General features: G+C 37.2%; 1 protein-coding gene across 3 annotated transcripts in view; it reads right to left on the bottom strand.

The window, feature by feature from the left end:
• Positions 1-18,548, bottom strand: part of txlng (taxilin gamma) — a 31,743-nt gene extending 13,195 nt beyond the window's left edge. The window contains exons 1-6 of one of the 3 annotated variants that reach the window (XM_067431546.1): positions 18,409-18,548; positions 17,028-17,271; positions 16,765-16,856; positions 15,861-16,031; positions 15,578-15,772; positions 3,698-3,817 (exon numbers count right to left, since the gene is read on the bottom strand). In XM_067431546.1, the coding sequence (XP_067287647.1) occupies positions 3,698-3,817; positions 15,578-15,772; positions 15,861-16,031; positions 16,765-16,856; positions 17,028-17,271; positions 18,409-18,459 (873 nt within the window). In that variant the 5' untranslated portion in view covers positions 18,460-18,548. Of the gene's footprint in view, positions 1-3,697; positions 3,818-15,577; positions 15,773-15,860; positions 16,032-16,764; positions 16,857-17,027; positions 17,272-17,426; positions 17,540-18,134; positions 18,324-18,408 lie in introns of those variants that run through there. The other 2 variants (XM_067431547.1, XM_067431548.1) reach the window with 2 other exon arrangements.
• Between the last annotated feature and the right edge of the window lie 1,671 nt (positions 18,549-20,219).

Raw genomic sequence — 20,219 nt, 5'->3', positions numbered from 1 at the left:
CTTAAATAAAACAAATATATAAAAAAGAACAAAAACATTACCAATCACACAAATAAATACAACTGAATATTGATATACGATTGAAATAAACAGTGTTTTAAGATTTTCAGGTATTCAGGCATAAACTGTAATCAAATGTAAAATAACACTGCACTTTATAATTAAAATATACATTACAAATATAGTTACAAAAGTTATTTAGTCAATAACAGCGAGTGAATTTTCGTTGTCTTTTGTTGTTTGATTAACGTTATTATAGTTACGGCAGCAGGAATTTTAGGTTGCAGTCACTTTACGTGCAGACATAACCGACTGGGTTTACGACAATATTTTGACATTTTAGGTACATTTGTCCGTTCAAGTGCAAAAAGATGCGGATGCAAACTCAGTATCGCACAGTATACAGTATGAGAGGTGGCTTTCTGTGTGTTGTTGATATGTGCGCAGCACAGAAAACAGTGTGTGAGTCTTCTTGCGCTTGAAAAGTCATATTAAAATGCACACAAAGGAACCGATAAACTAATATTTTCGTTTTGTTTTCGTTTTTTCGAACTAGAGCTTAGATCAGTTAAAAAAAAATCAAGACCGTCCCTACCCAAGCCAATGAACCCCAGAGACCGGCCCTGCCCGACACATTAACTGTAATTATGAGCCCAAGCCCCATTTAAACCCGACCATTTTTGAATACGTGGGCTTTCTGACGAGAACGAGCCTGTAATGACTAATGAGCGGAGTGGAGCGGAGCCGGTGTGATCAGCTCAATAATCCGCAGGCGCGCGCTCATGAACCCGCCGGTAAAATGATGTTCGTTCAAATCCAGCTCAGACATGACATAAATCTGTAGCTTACTATACTTGTTGTAGCCATTAAACAATGTTTTTAATTTATGTTTAAATATTATTGCCTAATATTATTTTTTAATTTCATCTGATTGAGATAGCCTATAAGTGCAAAGATGCGAGTGGGTCAGAAATGATTTTGGTGGTTATATTTAGTTTAATATTACATTTTGTTTTGTAAAAAGCCTCTCTTTCGTTTTGTACAAATTGTATCTTAATTTTAATAAAGGTTTCTTCGGCCAATTGCATGTATTTAATTAATAAGAAGCAAATAAGTAGCCTAGACTATGAGGTCGCGGAAGCGATCGCTTTCAGTGGTCATGAACTGGTCTCAAATAAACGGAAACTCAGCAGGCTTGCCTCACAGACATGAGAAATATGTAGCCTAATATGTGTAGAAACGAAAAGATTTAAATAAGCATGGTGCAGTGTTCAGAACTCACACGGTAAACAACCAGCGTTATAGGCTACAGATGCTCACGGCGATGGGCATGAGCGGGATGTTAAAGTTTAAGGGATTTTTTTTTACCTCATACTGAATATGTGCGGGTGAAAGCACATTTTAAACAGGTACGTAGCACTTATTCACACACGAACTAACCGTTCTCTCTAATGCATTCAAAAACATCTTGTAGTGCTTACCTGCATACAGTTATCAGTAGCCAGTAGGTAGCCTATACAGTTATTCTATTCTATTCTATTATATGATTTTGAATGAGCAGAAATCTGTATTGATCCGTAGATAAAATAACTGATGAAAATGTTCATCTTTCCAAACTTCCAAACATACAAACAAATTCGTACTGCAAAAAGCATCAATGATATTTAACCTTTGATAAAGCCAGTTTGGCATAGTGGGGGGAAAATGCACACAAATGTTCCAAAAAACCATGTTGAAGGCTCTTAAGTCTTAATCTCCTATTATTTATTTTTTATAATTTTTTTCAGTTAATGCAGGTTATTAACCGAACTTTATAGTGATATTTCAGAGCTTACTAAAATACTTTAGCAGTTATTAGCCGCAAATTTCCTCAGAGCGAAGACGGAGCGGTGTTTCTGATATCAGTGAGCGTGGCGGGGAGAGGGAGATGGTGAACCCGGAGCGGAACTGGAGCGGAGGGATTCTTGAATGCTTAGAAAGAGCGTGGAGGGGAAATTGCCGCCGCTCCACTCCGCTCACATACTCTGGTGTCGACTCGCAAGACTCGCAGCGGGGCGGGGGCGTGGCATCACGATGGTGTTTCTCCATCGTGATGTCGCACAGCCATCACGATGGACGATGATGTCGTCCATCGGCACAACCCTATGTTAAATTGTTCTCTGATATATACATAGAGGGTATGTGGCTTATTTAAGGGCAAAAAAAGATACAGTTTTACAGGTCCATTTACAACCCTATAAATTGTCCCTAGGATGTAACGCTCTGTTTTGCCTTATTTGGAATAGTCATGAATATTAATGTTGAGCTCTGCTCTGATTGGCTTATTTCAGCCTCTCACAGCTCACTGCAGTTCAGTTGTTCAGCGAAGCGGCTCGTGAGTCCTGACAGAACACAGACCGAATGAATGACACTTTAAGCAGAACATCTCAAATGGAGATTGCTAAAATGCAGCCTACTTGTTTATTGGTGTTTTCAGATCATCTGCGGGCGATTAAAGAGCTTGCTTGCTTGCAGTTGCCAGATTTCAGTAATTTAAACCCCCCAAACAGAGCTTTTCTGTGAAAATAACATGTATACTATGCAGTGTTTTACCTAAACATGTCCAATCTGGCAACCATATGTACGGCGCACGCGGGGATGATGTGAAAACACCAATAAACGAGTAAGCTGCATTTCAGCAATCTCCATTTGAGATGGTCTGCTTAAAGTGTCATTCAGTCTACATTTTAGACTTGTCTTTTTTCGTCAACGATATTGCATGTTTACATAACGTAAGTCACAATGTAGGCTACACAGTGACTGAGATGTACTCTGAAATACAAGCATGCAAAAACATCATAGGCCTACTTCAGTTCTCAAAACTATAAATATATAACTTATATTTTTACAAAATGAATAGCCTTGTCAAATGACTATCGTTTTAACTTATATGGTGGAAAAGGTGACGTTTGCTAGAAGGATCGAGTGAACGATCTGTAAGCAATGTATCTACGGTTGTATTTTGTAATACAAAATAATATTAACCTTTGTCATTAGACACACTATTTAGTTTTGTATGGTACTTGGAGTTTCCTATTGTTACTGTACTAGCATCTTGTGTTATCTAGACAATGTGGTCTCCCTAAGAAACTTTCAATTTAATCCGAAATTGTTTAAACAGTCAATAAGTGGATAAATCACTACTTACTGCTTTCAGGAATACATTTGGACAGATGCAAATGTTGGGGGCGTGCATATAAATGATCCCCAACGCTTGCGTCACTGTTGGGTTTATGTTGAGAAGCACTTATTTTTCCGTGGTGTTTTTGATTCACGAGATTTATATATGAAGGAGGAGGCAATGGTGTTTGAGACTCACAGTATGTGATGTCCATGTACTGAACTCTTATTATTTCACTATGTTAATAACATTTTTTATTCTAGGGCACCTTTAACTAAAGTATCTGATTCCAGAATTGGACTTGATTTTCAATTCCCACCCCTTTTGGTCACACGGCATTTATGGTTTTAACTGAGCACCAAAGAATAAATATGACAGACTTCAAATCTCATATTTCAGGTGGTCTCATGCCAGTCGCCAACCAAACAACTGCCATTGTTATGAATGGGAATGCTAAAGGATAGCTCTTTGGTTTTAAGTACCAAACCTTCAGGAATAAGCCTGGCTTTTGGATTGGATTATTACAAGGATACTCACAAACTCTCTTTCTCTCTGCTGTTTCTCCTCCACCTCACGCATCAGCTCAGCCGTCCGCTGGAGTTTAGCGTCCACCAGCTGCTGTTGCAGTTCCTTGTGTTTGAACACCTTGTCGATGTGCTGGGTAAAGACAAATGTCATATTCAACAGGATTCTTTTTTCAGGATTCTGTTTTAAACACTCACTTTTAGAAAATGACAACTTTTCTTTGAATGTGCAAGGATTACAGTGCTATCCACTTTATTGTGGATACTTTAGCTTTAGAAAAACATTAATTATGCTGTTTGTTACTGCAAACTGGTATTTTTTGTCATATAATCAGGGGTTCAAGCCAGTGAGGCGCAGGTTGATTCAAAATGAGCGGGTACCTGCGGTCACCCGTGGTTACGAGTCATCCAAAAAATGTTTTAATGGTATTCGGGTCGTGATCAGTCATTTGAAATAAAGAAGCCAATTAAACCTATTATTTATATAGTACTAGACACAATTTACTATGAAATTGGCAAGGAGGATTCTCGCATTCCAGCATAAGTGCAGCCAGTGAGCACACATTCAGCTCCGCAGGTCGTGTCATAGAGGCAAGAAGAAACAGTCTCAACCCAGAGACGGTTGATTGAATATCTTTTCTACACAGCGCGAGGAAAGCTAAAAATAAGTAGGCTAATCTTCTGTTTTAGGCCACCAATAGCCTGCCTTATAGCTCTTTTAACCCCTTTCCTGACGCGGGACAAAATGGCCGATTGGCGATTTCCCAACATGCTGAACTGAGCAATACCATTGTACCATTTTTTTTTTTTTTTTTGTGGTCTAAGTTGTTACTTGAAAATGTTGGTCGGGTGCGGGTTGTTTATACATTGACCCGTGCATCACTGGTTCAAGCACAAAGTGCCAGGTGGTGCTATAATGTTAAAGATTTTTTTTCCTAAGTAAATTGCCTAAGTAAATTACCTGTATTGCTAAATAAAACTAACTAACTTATGCATGCGCTTAGAGGTCATAATTGTTTGAACCCTGTAAATTGCTGCTTGCATCTACACATTAAATGTATTGTAATCATAAACAGACTGGTTCATAGTGCAAATATTTAGTTCAGTCATGAACCTCTAGACGGCGCATGCTGATTGGTCCTTTACATGCAATCTGCAAGCAATCACATCATTACCACATGACACAAGCTGACTGGCCTCTGCTGGTCCTGCAGCCAGAGAGATTACTTGCTCAACATTTCAAAGGATAGTTCCTTCAAAAATTGTATTTACCCTGATTTACTCACCCTCAAGGTATCCTAGCTGTATATTCTTCTTTCAGGCGAATACAATCTGAGTTTTATATACAGGTCCTTCTAAAAAAAATTGCATATATGATAAAAGTTTATTATTTTCCATAATGTAATGATAAAAATTAAACTTTCATATATTTTAGATTCATTGCACACCAACTGAGATATTTCAGGTCTTTTATTGTTTTAATACTGATGATTTTGGCATACAGCTCTCAAAAAATTGCATATTTCATCCGACCAATAAAAGAAAAGTGTTTTTAATTTTTTTTTAAAGGCAACCTTCAAAAAATTATGTTCAGTTATGCACTCAATACTTGGTCGGGAATCCTTTTGCAGAAATGACTGCTTCAATGTGGCGTGGCATGGAGGCGATGAGCCTGTGGCACTGCTGAGGTGTTATGGAGGACCAGGATGCTTCGATAGCGGCCCTAAGCTCATCCAGAGTGTTGGGTCTTGCGTCTCTCAACTTTCTCTTCACAATATCCCACAGATTCTCTATGGGGTTCAGGTCAGGAGAGTTGGCAGGCCAATTGAGCACAGTAACACCATGGTCAGTAAACTATTTACCAGTGGTTTTGGCACTGTGAGCAGGTGCCAGGTCGTGCTGAAAAACCAAATCTTCATCTCTGGATGTTTCTACTCCAGACTCAGTCCACTGCTTCCGCAGGTCCCCCAAGGTCTGGAATCGGTCCTTCTCCACAATTTTCCTCAGGGTCAGGCCACCTCTTCTCGTTGTGCCGCGTTTTTTGCCACACTTTTTCCTTCCCACAGAGGTGCCTTGATACAGCACTCTGGGAACAGCCTATTCTTTCAGAAATTTCTTTCGGTGTCTTACCCTCTCGCTTGAGGGTGTCAATGATGGCCTTCTCTGGACAGGGTCTTACCCATGATTGCGGTTTTGAGTAATGAACCAGGCTGGGAGTTTTTAAAAGCCTCAGGAATCTTTTGCAGGTGTTTAGAGTTAATTAGTTGATTCAGATGATTAGGTTAATAGCTCGTTTAGAGAACCTTTTCATGATATGCTAATTTTTTGAGATAGGAATTTGGGGTTTTCATGAGCTGTATGCCAAAATCATCAGTATTAAAACCATAAAAGACCTGACATATTTCAGTTGGTGTGCAATGAATCTAAAATATATGAAAATTTAATTTTTATCATTATATTATGGAAAATAATGAACTTTTATCACATATGCTAATTTTTTTAAAGGACCTGTATATAGCCCAAAAATCCACAAGGCTCTGAGGGGTTAATAAAGGCCTTCTGAACCAAATCAATGGGTTTTTGTAAGAAAAATATATAAGTTGAATATGGAGGATGTATTCAACTAGATATTTTACTTTATAAAGTTTTATAAAGGCTGGAAACGGAGAGTTAATATTGAAATTAAATTCTTATTAAAATTAAAATTGTATGTTTTTGAGTGAAGGGAAACATCTGTTAATGTTTAATGTTCAGTTATGTTTGACATTTGAAAAAGTTCCTTTATGTTGAAGTTTTAAACATTACTATTGTGCAGAAGAGCAGAGCTTATGGTTAGGTTGTGGATAACTGCATGTACACTAATATTATAAAGCATATTGCTTTGTTCAATGACCAATAACTTTTCTAATGCCTGTGCGGTAACAAGTTTGTTTCTGCTCATGCTGTGCTAGCAGCAAACAGGCTATTAATTGTATAAAGTAACTAAAAGTCAAATATAAACAGGTCATTTCCATTCACTTTCATGTATGCACCTTTTTTTAAGGTTCACTTAAAATAAATAAGCACATTTCACTAAATTATAAAATTAATTGTTTCATAGACTTAATTAAGGAATTAAATAATTAAAGAGATTTTATACAATTTATTTAGGTAGAGTCTATTAAAAACAAGCCTTAAAAACTACTCTGCTAATACTAAAACTTTTACCATAATTTTAAGTAAATAGCACAACTTTTTTAACAGTATAGCAGCATAGCAGATCAAGTCCATCAAGACCACATAAATTACCATTACAATAATCATTAACATGCTAAAACTATTTTAAGAGTTGTCATAATTGAAATAGTTCTGTAGTTTCTATTGTTATTATTCTAGTTATTTATCTACAGTGGGTATAGAGAATAACACTGCCCCGCCCCCCAATCCCATTCAATAATCACATTTTGTTGCTTTGGAGCCTGAAATGAAGACATACACAGTTTTTGTTTTATTCAGCTGCATTTACTCAGCGCAACTTATAACATTAAAGTGAAAGATAACACCAACATATCAGAAAATAAAGAAAAAAATAAATATAAAGTAAAAAAACAGAATATTATAAAAAAACAGAATCAGATTTGGAAAAAGGATCACCCTCTTGTTTTAGTATTTGTTGAACCACCTTTTGCTTTATTTAAAGCCTGTTGGGATATGTCTCTATAAGGCTGTCCTCGACTAAGGATTTAGACAATCGAATGAGAATTGTCGAATCTCTCTATGGTCGACTGATAGTCGAATCATCTGTGTGTGTGTGAATGGGTTGGGAGGGGCACGACACTGTCAGCAGAAGGGTAAAACTATTTTTCTTTTCTTTTACACACTGCACACAGCAACAACTTTTAAAAAAAGAGACCAAAACTGCCTGCCAATTGACAGACGAACTGACAATGGCTTTCTTATTTAGGTTTAAATCACCTAAAAGGTAATGTGGTGGCTAAACCCTTACAAAACAAATATATATTGCAGTATATTGGAAAATATAATTTAATACATTAGGAAATATATTCACATATATGGGATTTAATATTTATATTCTCCAATATATTGCAATATATGAAAGCGGCAATCATTTGTATATTTTGCAATATAGTACAGGAATATATAATATATTGTATAATATCATCAATACATTATTGATATTGTATTTGCAATATATTATAATATATTTCAAGTAATATATTGGTAAATATATTTTCCTTTCGTAGGGGAACATTAATAAACCGTTTTCTCATAACATGTTAAAGCCGCGATCGAAATACAGAACATCACGCAAATATATAAAAGAACATTTTGATAAATAAACCTAAAAAAATACCTGCCTAGAGAGGAAAAGAACACTTTGAGTGCGTTTACATGCAAGTTCTTAAGCCGATTGTGCCTAAAGGGGGTGAAGATCGGTGGTCGAATCAGGCTCCGCATATCGATGCATCGAATCTTCGACTATTCAGGGTCAGCCCTATGTCTCTACAAACTTTGCAATATTTGACCCCTCTTCTTTGCAGAACTGCTCAAGTTCAGTTAAATTTGATGGTGAGTGTTTGTGGACTGCTGTCTTCAAGTCATTCCAGAGATTTTCAATTGGGGTTTAGTTTGGGCGCTGTCTAGGCCATACAAGGACATTCAACTTTTTCTCCTTCAACTAGTGTGTGGTCAGTTTTACTGTGTTGTTTTACCTTTATGTTGGAAGGAAAATCTTCTTCCTATTGACAACTTTCTAGCTTAGGGCAGCAGATTTTCGTCAAGAATTAGACAGTATTTTGCCCCATTCATTTTTCCTTCTATCCTGTCCTGACCAGTCCTCCAGCCCTGCTGCATAGAAACAACCCCATAAAATGATATTACCATCTCCATGCTTTACTGTAGGAATGGTGTTATTTGGATGGTGAGCTGTATTGGATTTTCTACAGACAAATCGATTGGCATTGAGGGCAACTTATTAAATTTTAGTCTCATCTGGCCATAACACTGTTTTCCACGTGGCCACAGAATCTTCAAGGTGCATTTTGGCAAAGCTCAGTCATGACTGCATGTGGCCTTTCTTGAGGAGTGGCTTTTTTTGAAACCCTCACATACAAGCCACATTTGTGACATTTGTCATGACAGCTCTTTGTCATGAATTCCTGCAACTGCTTCAGAGTTGCTGTAGGCCTCTTGGTAGCCTCTCTGATCAGTTTCCTCCAGGCTCTTTCATCCAGTTTGGAGCAATATCCTGATTCAGGGAGGGTCTGTGTTGTACGAAATACCTTCCACTACTTAATAATAGACTTCAGTGTGCTTCTAGGCACATCCATCTCCTGACTTGTGCCTGTCCACAACTTTATCAACCGGAGATCTTTTGACAATGCCTTGCCACCCATAGTTGATTGTTTTCTTTAGTTACACTACCAAGGACTGAAATGATTCAGGAAAAGTCAAATGGCTTTGTATGCTCTTAAGAAGGTGATTAACTACACCTGATTGGGTTTACAAGTCATTTTTAGGAGGGGGGTGAATCTTTTTTCAACTCAGCGATTCTGTTTTTTATTGTGTAATTTTTTCTTTTTCTGACAAGTTGGTATTAAAGCTTTCACTTATAAGTTGTAAATACAGCTGAATAAAACAAAAACAGTATTTTTCCATTTTCATTTCAGGCTGCAAAGCAAAACATTTTTTGGTTATTTTAAGGGTGATTCTTTTCTATACTGAAAGGGTGATTCTACACAAACACACACATATATATACATACATACACACATGAAATATGGATTTGTGTTTCATTTAATTTATTATATTTTATATGTCCTTTTACTGAAACATTAAAAAATCAAGATGAATATTGCCTGTATACCTCTGTACCTCTCACTGAGAGAAAGCACATGTTATCAGTATGTTTTGGGTTAGAACTGGAGCTCAATCAGCTCCAATCTTGGAGAGACTGTGTATCTGTGTATGTGCGCAATATTCTGTGTTACAGATTAGTGCTGAGAATGGTGTATAATGGACATCCTAAGAGATGGGTGGACTTGTTGTTCTGGGCAAGCCGGCGCCTGCTGCAGACCTGGAAGGTCACTAAGGGCCTAATTCTGGGGTGAAAGCGTCAACAAGTGACAAGTCTATGAAGACGTGCATCCAATTAACTGACAATAAGTGGAAATTTACCATGACTCTGAGCCAATCAGAATCATCCAACTTGGAGTCATGATGTGGATAGACTTTAAAAACAGTATGTTAAGACAATTATATGTACGATAGGCGGGGCGACAAGACAGGGAGAGAAGGAGTGCCGCCTACGACTTGAAGCTGGCTTCTGCGGTCAGAACTGCAAACTATTCTTCAGTAAATTTAAAAATTACACTCCTGACTCTTGGTCCTCATTTTTCACTACTAGTCTTGGGTCATAAAATGTTACCCCCTAACAACACCCACTGCATTAGTAGGGCTGGGAGATATATCGAATATTAGCAATAATATTGCAATAATTTTGACGACGATGTAAAATGTGAAAATATCATGAATACCGAATATTTCAAAAGCAAACATACTTTCCCAAAGAACATTACCAGATAACGCAGATCATCGAGAGGTCTGCTTCCACTGTTCACTAAACATTGGAAGCAGAAGAGTTAAATATTTATATGTGCAGCGCATGGCAAAGAAAGAAACATGCGCCCATGAGAGAATAAAGCACAGCGCACACACCTTGCAGACAACATGCAATTGTGATTCAGTGCTTTCGTGGATTATTGGGTTTGAATGTTCAAAAATATATAAAAATGCACATCCTGGTGAGTATTCTGTATATAAGGATGTCTTTGGTGAACGTATACAGTTGAGGTAACTTGATCCGTGCAGGTCTTAAGTCAGACATAACATTCTGTGTGATCAAACAACAATGAAAAATAGAAAAACACCCATGCTTGGCTAAATAACTTTAATATATTTATTAAAGGTCCCGTTCTTCGCGATTCCATCTTTCAAACTTTAGTTAGTGTGTAATGTTGCTGTTAGAGCATAAACAATACCTGTAAAATTATAAAGCTCAAAGTTCAAGGCCAAGCGAGATATTTTATTTAACAGAAGTTCTCTTTCAAAGCCTACAGCGAACGCCCGGTTTGGACTACAGCAGGAAGTGCAGGGATGTAATGATGTCACTAGAACCGTTTGTTGACTAACCACAAGACCTCTGCCCACAAGAACAGGCAAAATAGGGGGCGTGGTCTTGTTGCTCTCCCACGTGGAGAAGAGCGCGCATTCACAGCTTGCATCTCCCCGTTATGGTAAGAGGCGGGACCTTTCCGGGCAAAGTGCGCTAAGCTGCTGTCCAATCACAACACGGGAAGCGCAGGCCCAATCAGAACTCGTTACGTTTTCTGAAGGAGGGACTTCATAGAACAAGGAAATCATCAGGCCGTTTTTAGGACAGAGGAAACAGCGCTTTACAGATAAGTAAATTGTGTGAAAAATACTGTGTTTTTTTACACGCAAAACATGAACTCATTTTATATTGCACACTGTAAACATAATCAAAGATTCGAAAACAAGCGAAGAACGGGACCTTTAAAGCTCAGTGTAGTTAATTTGTAGAGTAAAGACTAAGCTTTTTTTTATATACATTTGGTTATTTAATTTATTTCTTGACTTGCTACTGTTAAATAGACCTAAATCTGAAAAAAGCACTGTTTTTTTTCATATTGTTTGTAATTAGCATGTTTTGCTTATTTAAAAAAAAAATTAAAAATCTACATTGTATTTATAAGGTACATTTTAAAAAATATTAAATTACTTGTATCATGAAATAAGGTTTTGGTCATCCCAACCTGTTCACTAAAATGTGAACATTTTGTATTTAATTCAAATCTATCTAAATAGTTTTTGATGTTTTTAAGGGGCAAATAAAACCATGTTTTTTTATTTTATTACTAAAAAGCAATTGCAAACATACATATATATCAAATACCGTAAAAATGGACAATATCGAGATATACATTGTATTTAGATACCGCCCAGCCCTACCTATTAGTGGCTAATGAAACGGAAGTCTCTCTCATTCACAGAAAATCTCCTACATCTGCAGTGAAAAATAAGCAACAGAATCTAATTTTACTTTTCAATTCAATGCACAACATTAAAAATTGTATTATTTAATTTTAGATTATTTTCTATAAGAACACACTAGACTCACCTTGCCTTTTTTTTTCTCCTATTCCTTGCTATTCAAACTTTTTAACTTGAGCACTGCGGTTTTAAAATGCGAGAAGTAGTAAATATGCGAGACATGTCTGCAACAGTCAAACACGTCCGTCTAGCACTTTCACATAGAAAAGCATCTGAAACGTAATGAAGTGGAATGGAAAAACGTGTGTTCATTCATACAGCCAACCACAGAACATTTAGATTGCCTCAGCTAAATGGTAAACATTTGTGTTACACTGTTACAAATGTAGAAAACGTGAAGGACTTTGTTTATGATTTATGGAGAATATTTTGTTTAAGTGGGGGAAGGGGGGTTACCACTATAGAATGGTTGTGTACACACTGCCGACACACATTTATGCTCAAACATCATGCAAAATGGAATTTTGCATAATAGGTTTCCTTTAAAAAAAATATGCTGTTACTCTGAAACACCATGTCCAACCAATTTTCTTTATGCACAAAAAGTATTTGCGTCACATCATAACATTAAAGTTTAACCACTGTAGTCACAAGGACTATTTTAGCAATGTTTTTACTACCTTTCTAGGCCTTGAGAGTGGTTATAACTTTTCAGTCTATGTGGGGTCAGAAAGCTCTCGGATTTCATCAAATTAATATCTTAATTTGTGTTCTGAAGATGAACAAAGGTCTTACAGGTTTGGAACGGCATGAGGGTGAGTAATTAATGACAGAACTTTGATTTTTGGGTGAACCCTTAAAATTACCGGCAGTGAACATTATGCATAATACATACATAGACGTGATTATGTGTTTACTTTGAACCAGCTGCATTATAATGATTTCATATGAGGTTGCAGTTTTGGAATGAGCTCAACATGCAAAACATCTCTGAGGGCACCGCATGTCTGAGGAACATTTTTAAAATTAAGCAAATATAATGTAAAACCATTAAATAAAATGGCAGCAAATACCCTTGGCGGTCAAATGTCAATATGAATGAATATGAAAGACCTCAACACATGGTGAATCAGGAAAGTATTCACAGTACTTCACTTTTTCCACATTTTGTTATGTTAAATTAATAATTTTTTCCTCAATTCTACAAACAATACCCCATAATGACAACGTAAAAGAAGTTTGTTTGAAACTGATTGAAATATAAAACACAAAAAATCATCACATGTACATAAGTATTCACAGCCTTTGCTCAATTCTTTGTTGAAGCACCTTTTGGCACCTATTACAGCCTCAAGACTTTTTGATTATGATGCTACAAGATTGGCACACTTATTTTTGGACAGTTTCACCCATTCGTCTTTGCTGGACTTCTCAGGTTGGATGGGGAGCATCGGTGCAGAGACATTTTCAGATCTCTGTTATAAATAAAATCTATTATTATTATCTTGGATGTGTGCTTAGGGTCATTGACCTGTTGGAAGATAAACCTTTGCCCCAGTCTGAGGTCCAGAGCGCTATGGAGCAGGTTTTCATTAAGGATGTCTCTGTTCATTGCTGTATTTCTCTTTCCCTCAATCCTGACTAGTCTCCCAGTTCCTGCCACTGAAAAACATCCCCACATCATGTTGCTACCACCACCATGCTTAACTGTAGAGAGGATATTAGCCAGGTGATGAGTGGTGCCTGGTTTCCTCCAGACACGCTTGTTTCTTGTAGTCCAAGAGTCCTTCAGGTGCCTTTTTTTAACTGCGGAGTGGCTTCCATCTGGCCACTCTACTATACAGGCTTGATTGGTGGAGTGCTGCAGATGGTTGTTCTGCTGGAAGGCTCTCCTCTCTCCACAGAGAAACGCTTGAGCTCTGTCAGAGTAACCATCAGGTTTTTGTAGGGGTGGGCGATATCTCGATATTTAAAATATATCGAGATATTTTTTCAACTCGATATGGATTTGGACATATCGTATATATCGATATATTGTTTATATTAAATTCTGATTCCGCCACTTTGCTTCCCTGTGCTGTGCTCGGCTGCTCGCTCCCGCTCGCGCGCCTCCCGCCTCATTGCTTTTGTTCCCCCTCCCCTCGCGTGTCGTCTCAGTGCACACGGCGGAGTCCGCAACCAGGTGAGGATTAGTTATCATGTTGACAAGCTCGCGCGTTGTTCAGGACTCAGTTAAGAGATCACGTTTTCCTTCTAACACAACTGCTTGCTTAAATTTATAAAGAAATATTAATGTTCATCATAGTTCAAATCGCACGTTTCACCCACAGTCAGGTGATTGACACTACTGGTGCGAGACGCTGGTGCCAGTTTATGATCTGTGTCTAACTGATCGCATAGTTTTCGGTTAAAATGTCAAAATGATCGCATATCATTTGAAAACATTTAAAAAGTATTGCAATATCATTACTATGATTATTTTGTCAGCTTTATCACGGGATTATGATGAACAGGTCTATTCACGTTTTAACCAAGAGGGAAAAACGCCACATCCTGGGTGTCCTGAGACACACGGTGCTCTTCTGTCAGTTGTACTGTATCATATTATCATATAGCCTACCTTCTGACATTCATATTTCGTTCTGTAACTGGAAAAGAAGTGAAATTCAGCTCATGTGTAGCCTACATGATCCGCATGATGAGTTTGAATTTTTATAAAAATTTAACAGGAAATGGTGTTATGACAAAATCAGTTTATTTATATCTCAGTCATGCCCCCATCTTTCTGCAAAATGCTTACTGTTTTACTGTTAAGTGTAAATAAGGGAGTCTTTGATTCATCTTTTGAAAGCATGAAATAAATGAAAAGAAGGCAATATTATTTATTTTCTTTTACAGTTAAATTATTATTATTTATGTAATCAGGGAGTTTTTTTTTTTTAAATGTCGCAAAAGGACTTTGTTCCTACATGAACTGACTACCTCTTTGCACTTCAATAAAAAAAGAAAAGAATTTGTGGTATTTGGCATATTTGTTTTTGCTGTAGTTTTTAGGGGGTTATTTTTCCTGTGAAGATATCGAGATATATATCGTATATCGAGATATAGCAAAATATATCGAGATATATTTTTTGCTCCATATCGCCCAGCCCTAGGTTTTTGCTCACCTCCCTGACCAGGGCCCTTCTTCATGATCGCTCATTTTGGCCTGGCGTACAGCTCTAGGAATAGTCCTGGTTGTTCCAAACTTCTTCTATTTACGGATGAGGCCACTGCGCTCACTAGAACCTTCAATGCAGCAGAAATTTGTCTGTAGCATTCCCCAGATCTGTGCCTTGATATAGTCCTGTCTTGGAGATCTACAGACAATTCCTTGGACTTAATGGCTGGGTTTGTGCTCCAACATGCACTGTTAACTGTGATGGGATCTTATATAGACAGGTGTGTGCCTTTCCATATGATGTCCAATCAACCAAATTGACCAACAGTGGACTCCAAAACAGGATGGACCTATGCTCAATTTTGTGCATCATGGCAAAGGCTGTGAATACTTATGTACATGTGATTTTTGGCATTTTTTATTTTGCAAGATTTCATTATGAGGTATTGTTTGTAGAATTAATGTGGGGAAATTATGAATTTTGTCCATTTTGTAATAATGCTGTAACAATTTTTTTTTTGAAAAAGTGAAAGGCTGTGAATACTTTCCAGATGCACTGTATAAGGTACAAAACAAATGCAAACGGTGCACCTCATAATTCTTTGAGGACTCAACCAGAGCATAACAGCAACTTTACATATTTGACAGATGTGGCCTTACCTCCTCCCGGAGCTCATACTGCTCAATTAGCTTCTTGAGTTTCTCAGCCAGCTCCATGTTCTCCTGTCGCAGTTTGCTGTTATGCAAGTTGTGCTGCTCCATCTGGGCCTCAATCTCATTGAGTGTCATCTGGAAGTGCAGTGTCGCCTCCTTACGCCGCTCCTCATACTCTCTGAACCGCTGAGAGTTCTCCTCCTGTTATCACAATAGGTATATGGTTAAACTAAGGCTAAGGCCAACATGAATCTTAAAATCAAATGTGCATGAGCTCTGGTGGTTCTACCTTCAGGGTCTTATTATGGCGCTGAAGTTCCCTGCAAAGACTCTCCAGTTTGCTCCGTGCCAGGACGGCCTTGCTGTGCTCGCTCTGCAGGTGGATCTTCTCCTTCAGCACCTGGTTCTGCTTTTTCTGCAACACCTTCACCTGCTTTTGCATGCTCCGACTCTCCTCCAGCTGTCCCAGGAAGACACATAAATATTATCATGCACTGAAATTTCAGCAACACAAAATATTTGATCGAAACAGCAAAACAAATGAGAGAATTATCAGGTTTAGCTAAATAATTTTTGATAGTTTTGAGAATTTTATCATCACATCGCTGAGGATATTTTTTGACTATTTTAACACCCATGTCATGCCCCCAATGAACACTATACCAAGTTCAAATACAATATTGCTCTAGCTCAAACAGTATAGCTTAGTGCAATGCAAAGCAATGTAATGGGTTTTACTCCCAGGCAATGCATGCACAATAAAATAAAATCGTCTGTCAAATGCATAAATGTAAATGTAATTACACAATTAACCAAATGTAACTATTTTATCCTTTTATTTTGTTTTTATCCCAACTATTTTATCCCAACTAAGTGACATGCTGAAATAAATGATTTACTGAAACAAAATTTTCATTTTGTTTCAGTAAATCATTTATTTCAGCATGTCACTTAGTATTTTATGATACAGGAATTGTTTAATACTTTGTGTAGCTATTTCCGTTTCAGATTTTGTTGTATGAAAAAAAGAGCAGCTTGGAAATTCTTCTAAATATCTCCTTTTGTCCTTGATGAAGGAAAAAAATCTTTTCGTTTCGCACATTTCGTTTTCTGGGTGAACTCTCCCTGTAAGGACATTAATTATGAAATATACGTTGTTGTGCAATATCATTTCTCTAGCTTTAAATACATACCAGGTCTGCATATTTCTTACAAAGGGCAGCAAGTTTCTCTTCTGGGGTGGCTAAAGTATGAAGCGCCTGCATCAGCAACAGAACCTCTTTGCCTATGACAACAAGGTAAGAATTACTCATAGAATAACTTGTTAAAATGAGTCATCCTATCACAACTTTAAAAACAAATGTCTTCCAAAACATAGTCATATGGCATAGTCATATGGGGCCCTGTTTATTTCCTGTATTGAACCGGAAACACTCCTTTAATGGTGAATACTAACCGAATGCTTTTTTATCCTTGGTTTTTGCTGTGTTAGGGTCCAACTCCACATCGAGGGGGTCAGGGATGCTATCCTCCCTTCCTGGCGTCTCTCCTCTTTCCTCCTCACTGCTCACCAGCCCAGCAAAATCCTCAACGTTATCCTGGGATGGAGTCTCAACATCCAGAGGTGAACTGCTTCCTTCAACGAGTCCTCTGGCCTCTAAACCACAGACCTTGATCATTTCCTCCATGACTTCAGTGCCCTGATTGTGTAAACGCAAAAAAAAAAAAAAACAGAAAACAAAACAACAACCTTAAATTAAGTTAACCAAGCTAAGCTATTGTATAGTTTTGACACTGACATTAACCACTGACTCATTGCATTTAAGTGATATAATCGCATCCTTTATAAAGATACCTGTTCTACTACAGTATCCAAGATTTTTATTGCAAACAGAGACAAACGCAAACAAACTAATTTACAGGAAAAGAGAGGTGAACACGTGCTGCAGACAGAGCAGCTACACGTGAAATAGACTGTCTCAAATCCCAGTGAGCTCCCTATATAGGCAGCTTTTTGGGGCATCTCACACGTTTGAGATGCTGCCTGGACAAGAAGCTCACAAGGGTTTGAACCACAGACAGTTATTTTTTATAACCAGAACCAGCAGAAATAAATGAGAGGGAACGGGTTAAGACATGAACAAATGAGACCACTGATGCATTTATTCAAAGCACGTGCCTAATAATCTGCATAAGAAAATGCGTCAACACTGACCACTACATTAATACACCACAAACTTATGAATATGGAACGGAGTATTTAAGCATACTTAGATTTCCAAAAATATATTAGTCGCCTATATTTTTTATTTAGAAAGATAATTAATTCTGATGTTGAATCTAATGGTAAGCCAAACGAGGATCATATTCATCAGTTGCCCAGGGTTAAAAGTTTATTTTAAGTTAATCAAAGCTCAGATAAAATATTAATACCCAAAATAATCATTTCGTGAAATCAGTAAAGCTGTAAACCTCAGGCTAACTCGCTAACTACACATTTACCAACACACACACGCGCGTGCATTCAACACATTCACAACTGTTTCAAAATCAAAATCCATACCGTCACTTATGTCAGGGCTATGTAAGTAAAACACCTCACGGTTGTAAATCTCAGTGTTTAGCCTTGATATTTTGATAATGTAAGTTGAAAGTGCTCTTTTAAGTTGCCTTGTCTGCTGGTTAGCTGGCTAAAGCTACTTCCTTCGCAAATAACACACATTTATGGCGACAGGTTCCCTTCGTGTGCGTATAGCAAGTCTTTCATAGCATTAGACATTTCAATGATATTATATCTGAACTAAATGTTCAGCAGCGAGTAGGTTGAGGTACAGTACCTGTGTGTTTTCAGTGTTTAATTCGTGCCTGGCGTCTGAGTGCGTCGCCATGTTGTGACGAAATATTGAGAAGTGAAAATAAAGGCAAGACTGGATGAACGAAAATAAAAATCAGGTCAAACATATTTATTATGTATACAAAATGACATTTTGACCAAAAATCTAAACATTTATTATTTTTGTTTTTATTTGATTTGTCATTTTATTTTGACATGCTTTAAGATTAAGAGCTGCATATAATACAGGTTCACACTCCTCATGTATCATTATTCTGCATACAGTATTATAACCTTTGATTAAACTTTCAAGACTAAAAACAGATGGCACATTTTCCTCGTTTCCACGCACGGAGCTGTGATGGGGACATTAGAAAGCTTGTAAAGATTTATCTGCTCAGACCTGAATAAAAGGAAATATTGTTATAGAAAACTTTCAGCCAATGCTGGAAATAGTTGGTTTGATTTGGGCACAGACTTGAAAGGGACCGTACAGACGATAAATACAAAATGTAAGGAGGAAACAACAATTCACCTTATTAACTTTTATGGTGGGAGTAGAATAGTTTCACACACACACACACACACACACACACACACACACACACACACACACACACACACACACACACACACACACACACACACGCTACCGATAATTAAATTCAGCAACAAATGTCTTTGTAAGTTGTAGAACTTTCTTTCTAGGCTGAATCAGTTTTTTTCTTCTCATTTTTGACTGCTTGAAACTTTAATAAAGTAGGGTAGACCGAGTACAGTTGGTACACTTTTTGCTTTTTCAGTTACCACACCAAAACTGAGGTCTGAAAATATGTGTTTTTTTCATTCGACATTTCCTTTACTTGTCTACTAAAATATTAATAATTCTTAACATCCATAAGTAGGTCATATTTGCCACAATTAGCTTATAAACACAATAAGCTTTTTCGTTCCAACTGTACCCATGTTGGGTACAGTTGGAACAGTACCCGAGTACAGTTGAGACACCCATCCCTAATGCTGTAAAACTGCCAAACCAATTCATTGAATTTGTAAAATACCTTTAAAATTAGAATTCAATTTTTTTTTTATTTCCATTCAGTATTTTATTTGATTATTTATCAATAATACATTGCCATTTGCCATTGGCAGATTATTTTGCTTATTTTAAGCAAAAACTATAGGAAAAAAAATAATTAAATCCCAAAACAGGACTGATTTTTACTAGTCTAGTAAATACTTCTTACTTTATTTTTTATTATTTTTTTATTTTTTATGTTTGGACTTGAAATAAGACAAAAATACTATAAGAAAATAATTTCATCGTGCAACTAAAATGCATGTGCTACAATAGGATTCTAGTGCGGGGTACAATTGATACACTGCGTCTCAACTGTACCCCGCTGACCACCTTGGACATTTCTCCATATTTTACGACTGCCTTACATGACACACAGTCATGCAATATGCCAGTTTTTAGAGCACAGATTAAGGTTTAAGAAAATGTAAGTTAACTTTAAAAGTCGTGCAAGGATGAGAAGCTATTCAATGTGGAAGAGCTGTGGTGAAATGAAAAATTGACCTTAGAAAAAAAACGTTCACCGATATCTTCGGACTGGAGAAGCGCACAGACTTCAAATTTTCCACGATTGAAGAGGACGCTAATACGCATGTGCGAAGCAAATATCACAGACCAGACTTGTTGAGCACGCAAGTTATTTGAGGTGTCTCAAATGTACCCCTGTACCAACTGTACTCGGTCTACCCTAGCCTATTTCACAAAACAATAGCAATCAACCACTTAACATTAAAGCT

This window comes from Pseudorasbora parva, chromosome 22 (genome assembly GCF_024679245.1).
Source record: "Pseudorasbora parva isolate DD20220531a chromosome 22, ASM2467924v1, whole genome shotgun sequence".
Lineage (NCBI taxonomy): Eukaryota > Metazoa > Chordata > Actinopteri > Cypriniformes > Gobionidae > Pseudorasbora > Pseudorasbora parva.
Note: the sequence above shows the minus strand (reverse complement) of the source record. Positions and strands in the feature narration are given on the sequence as shown.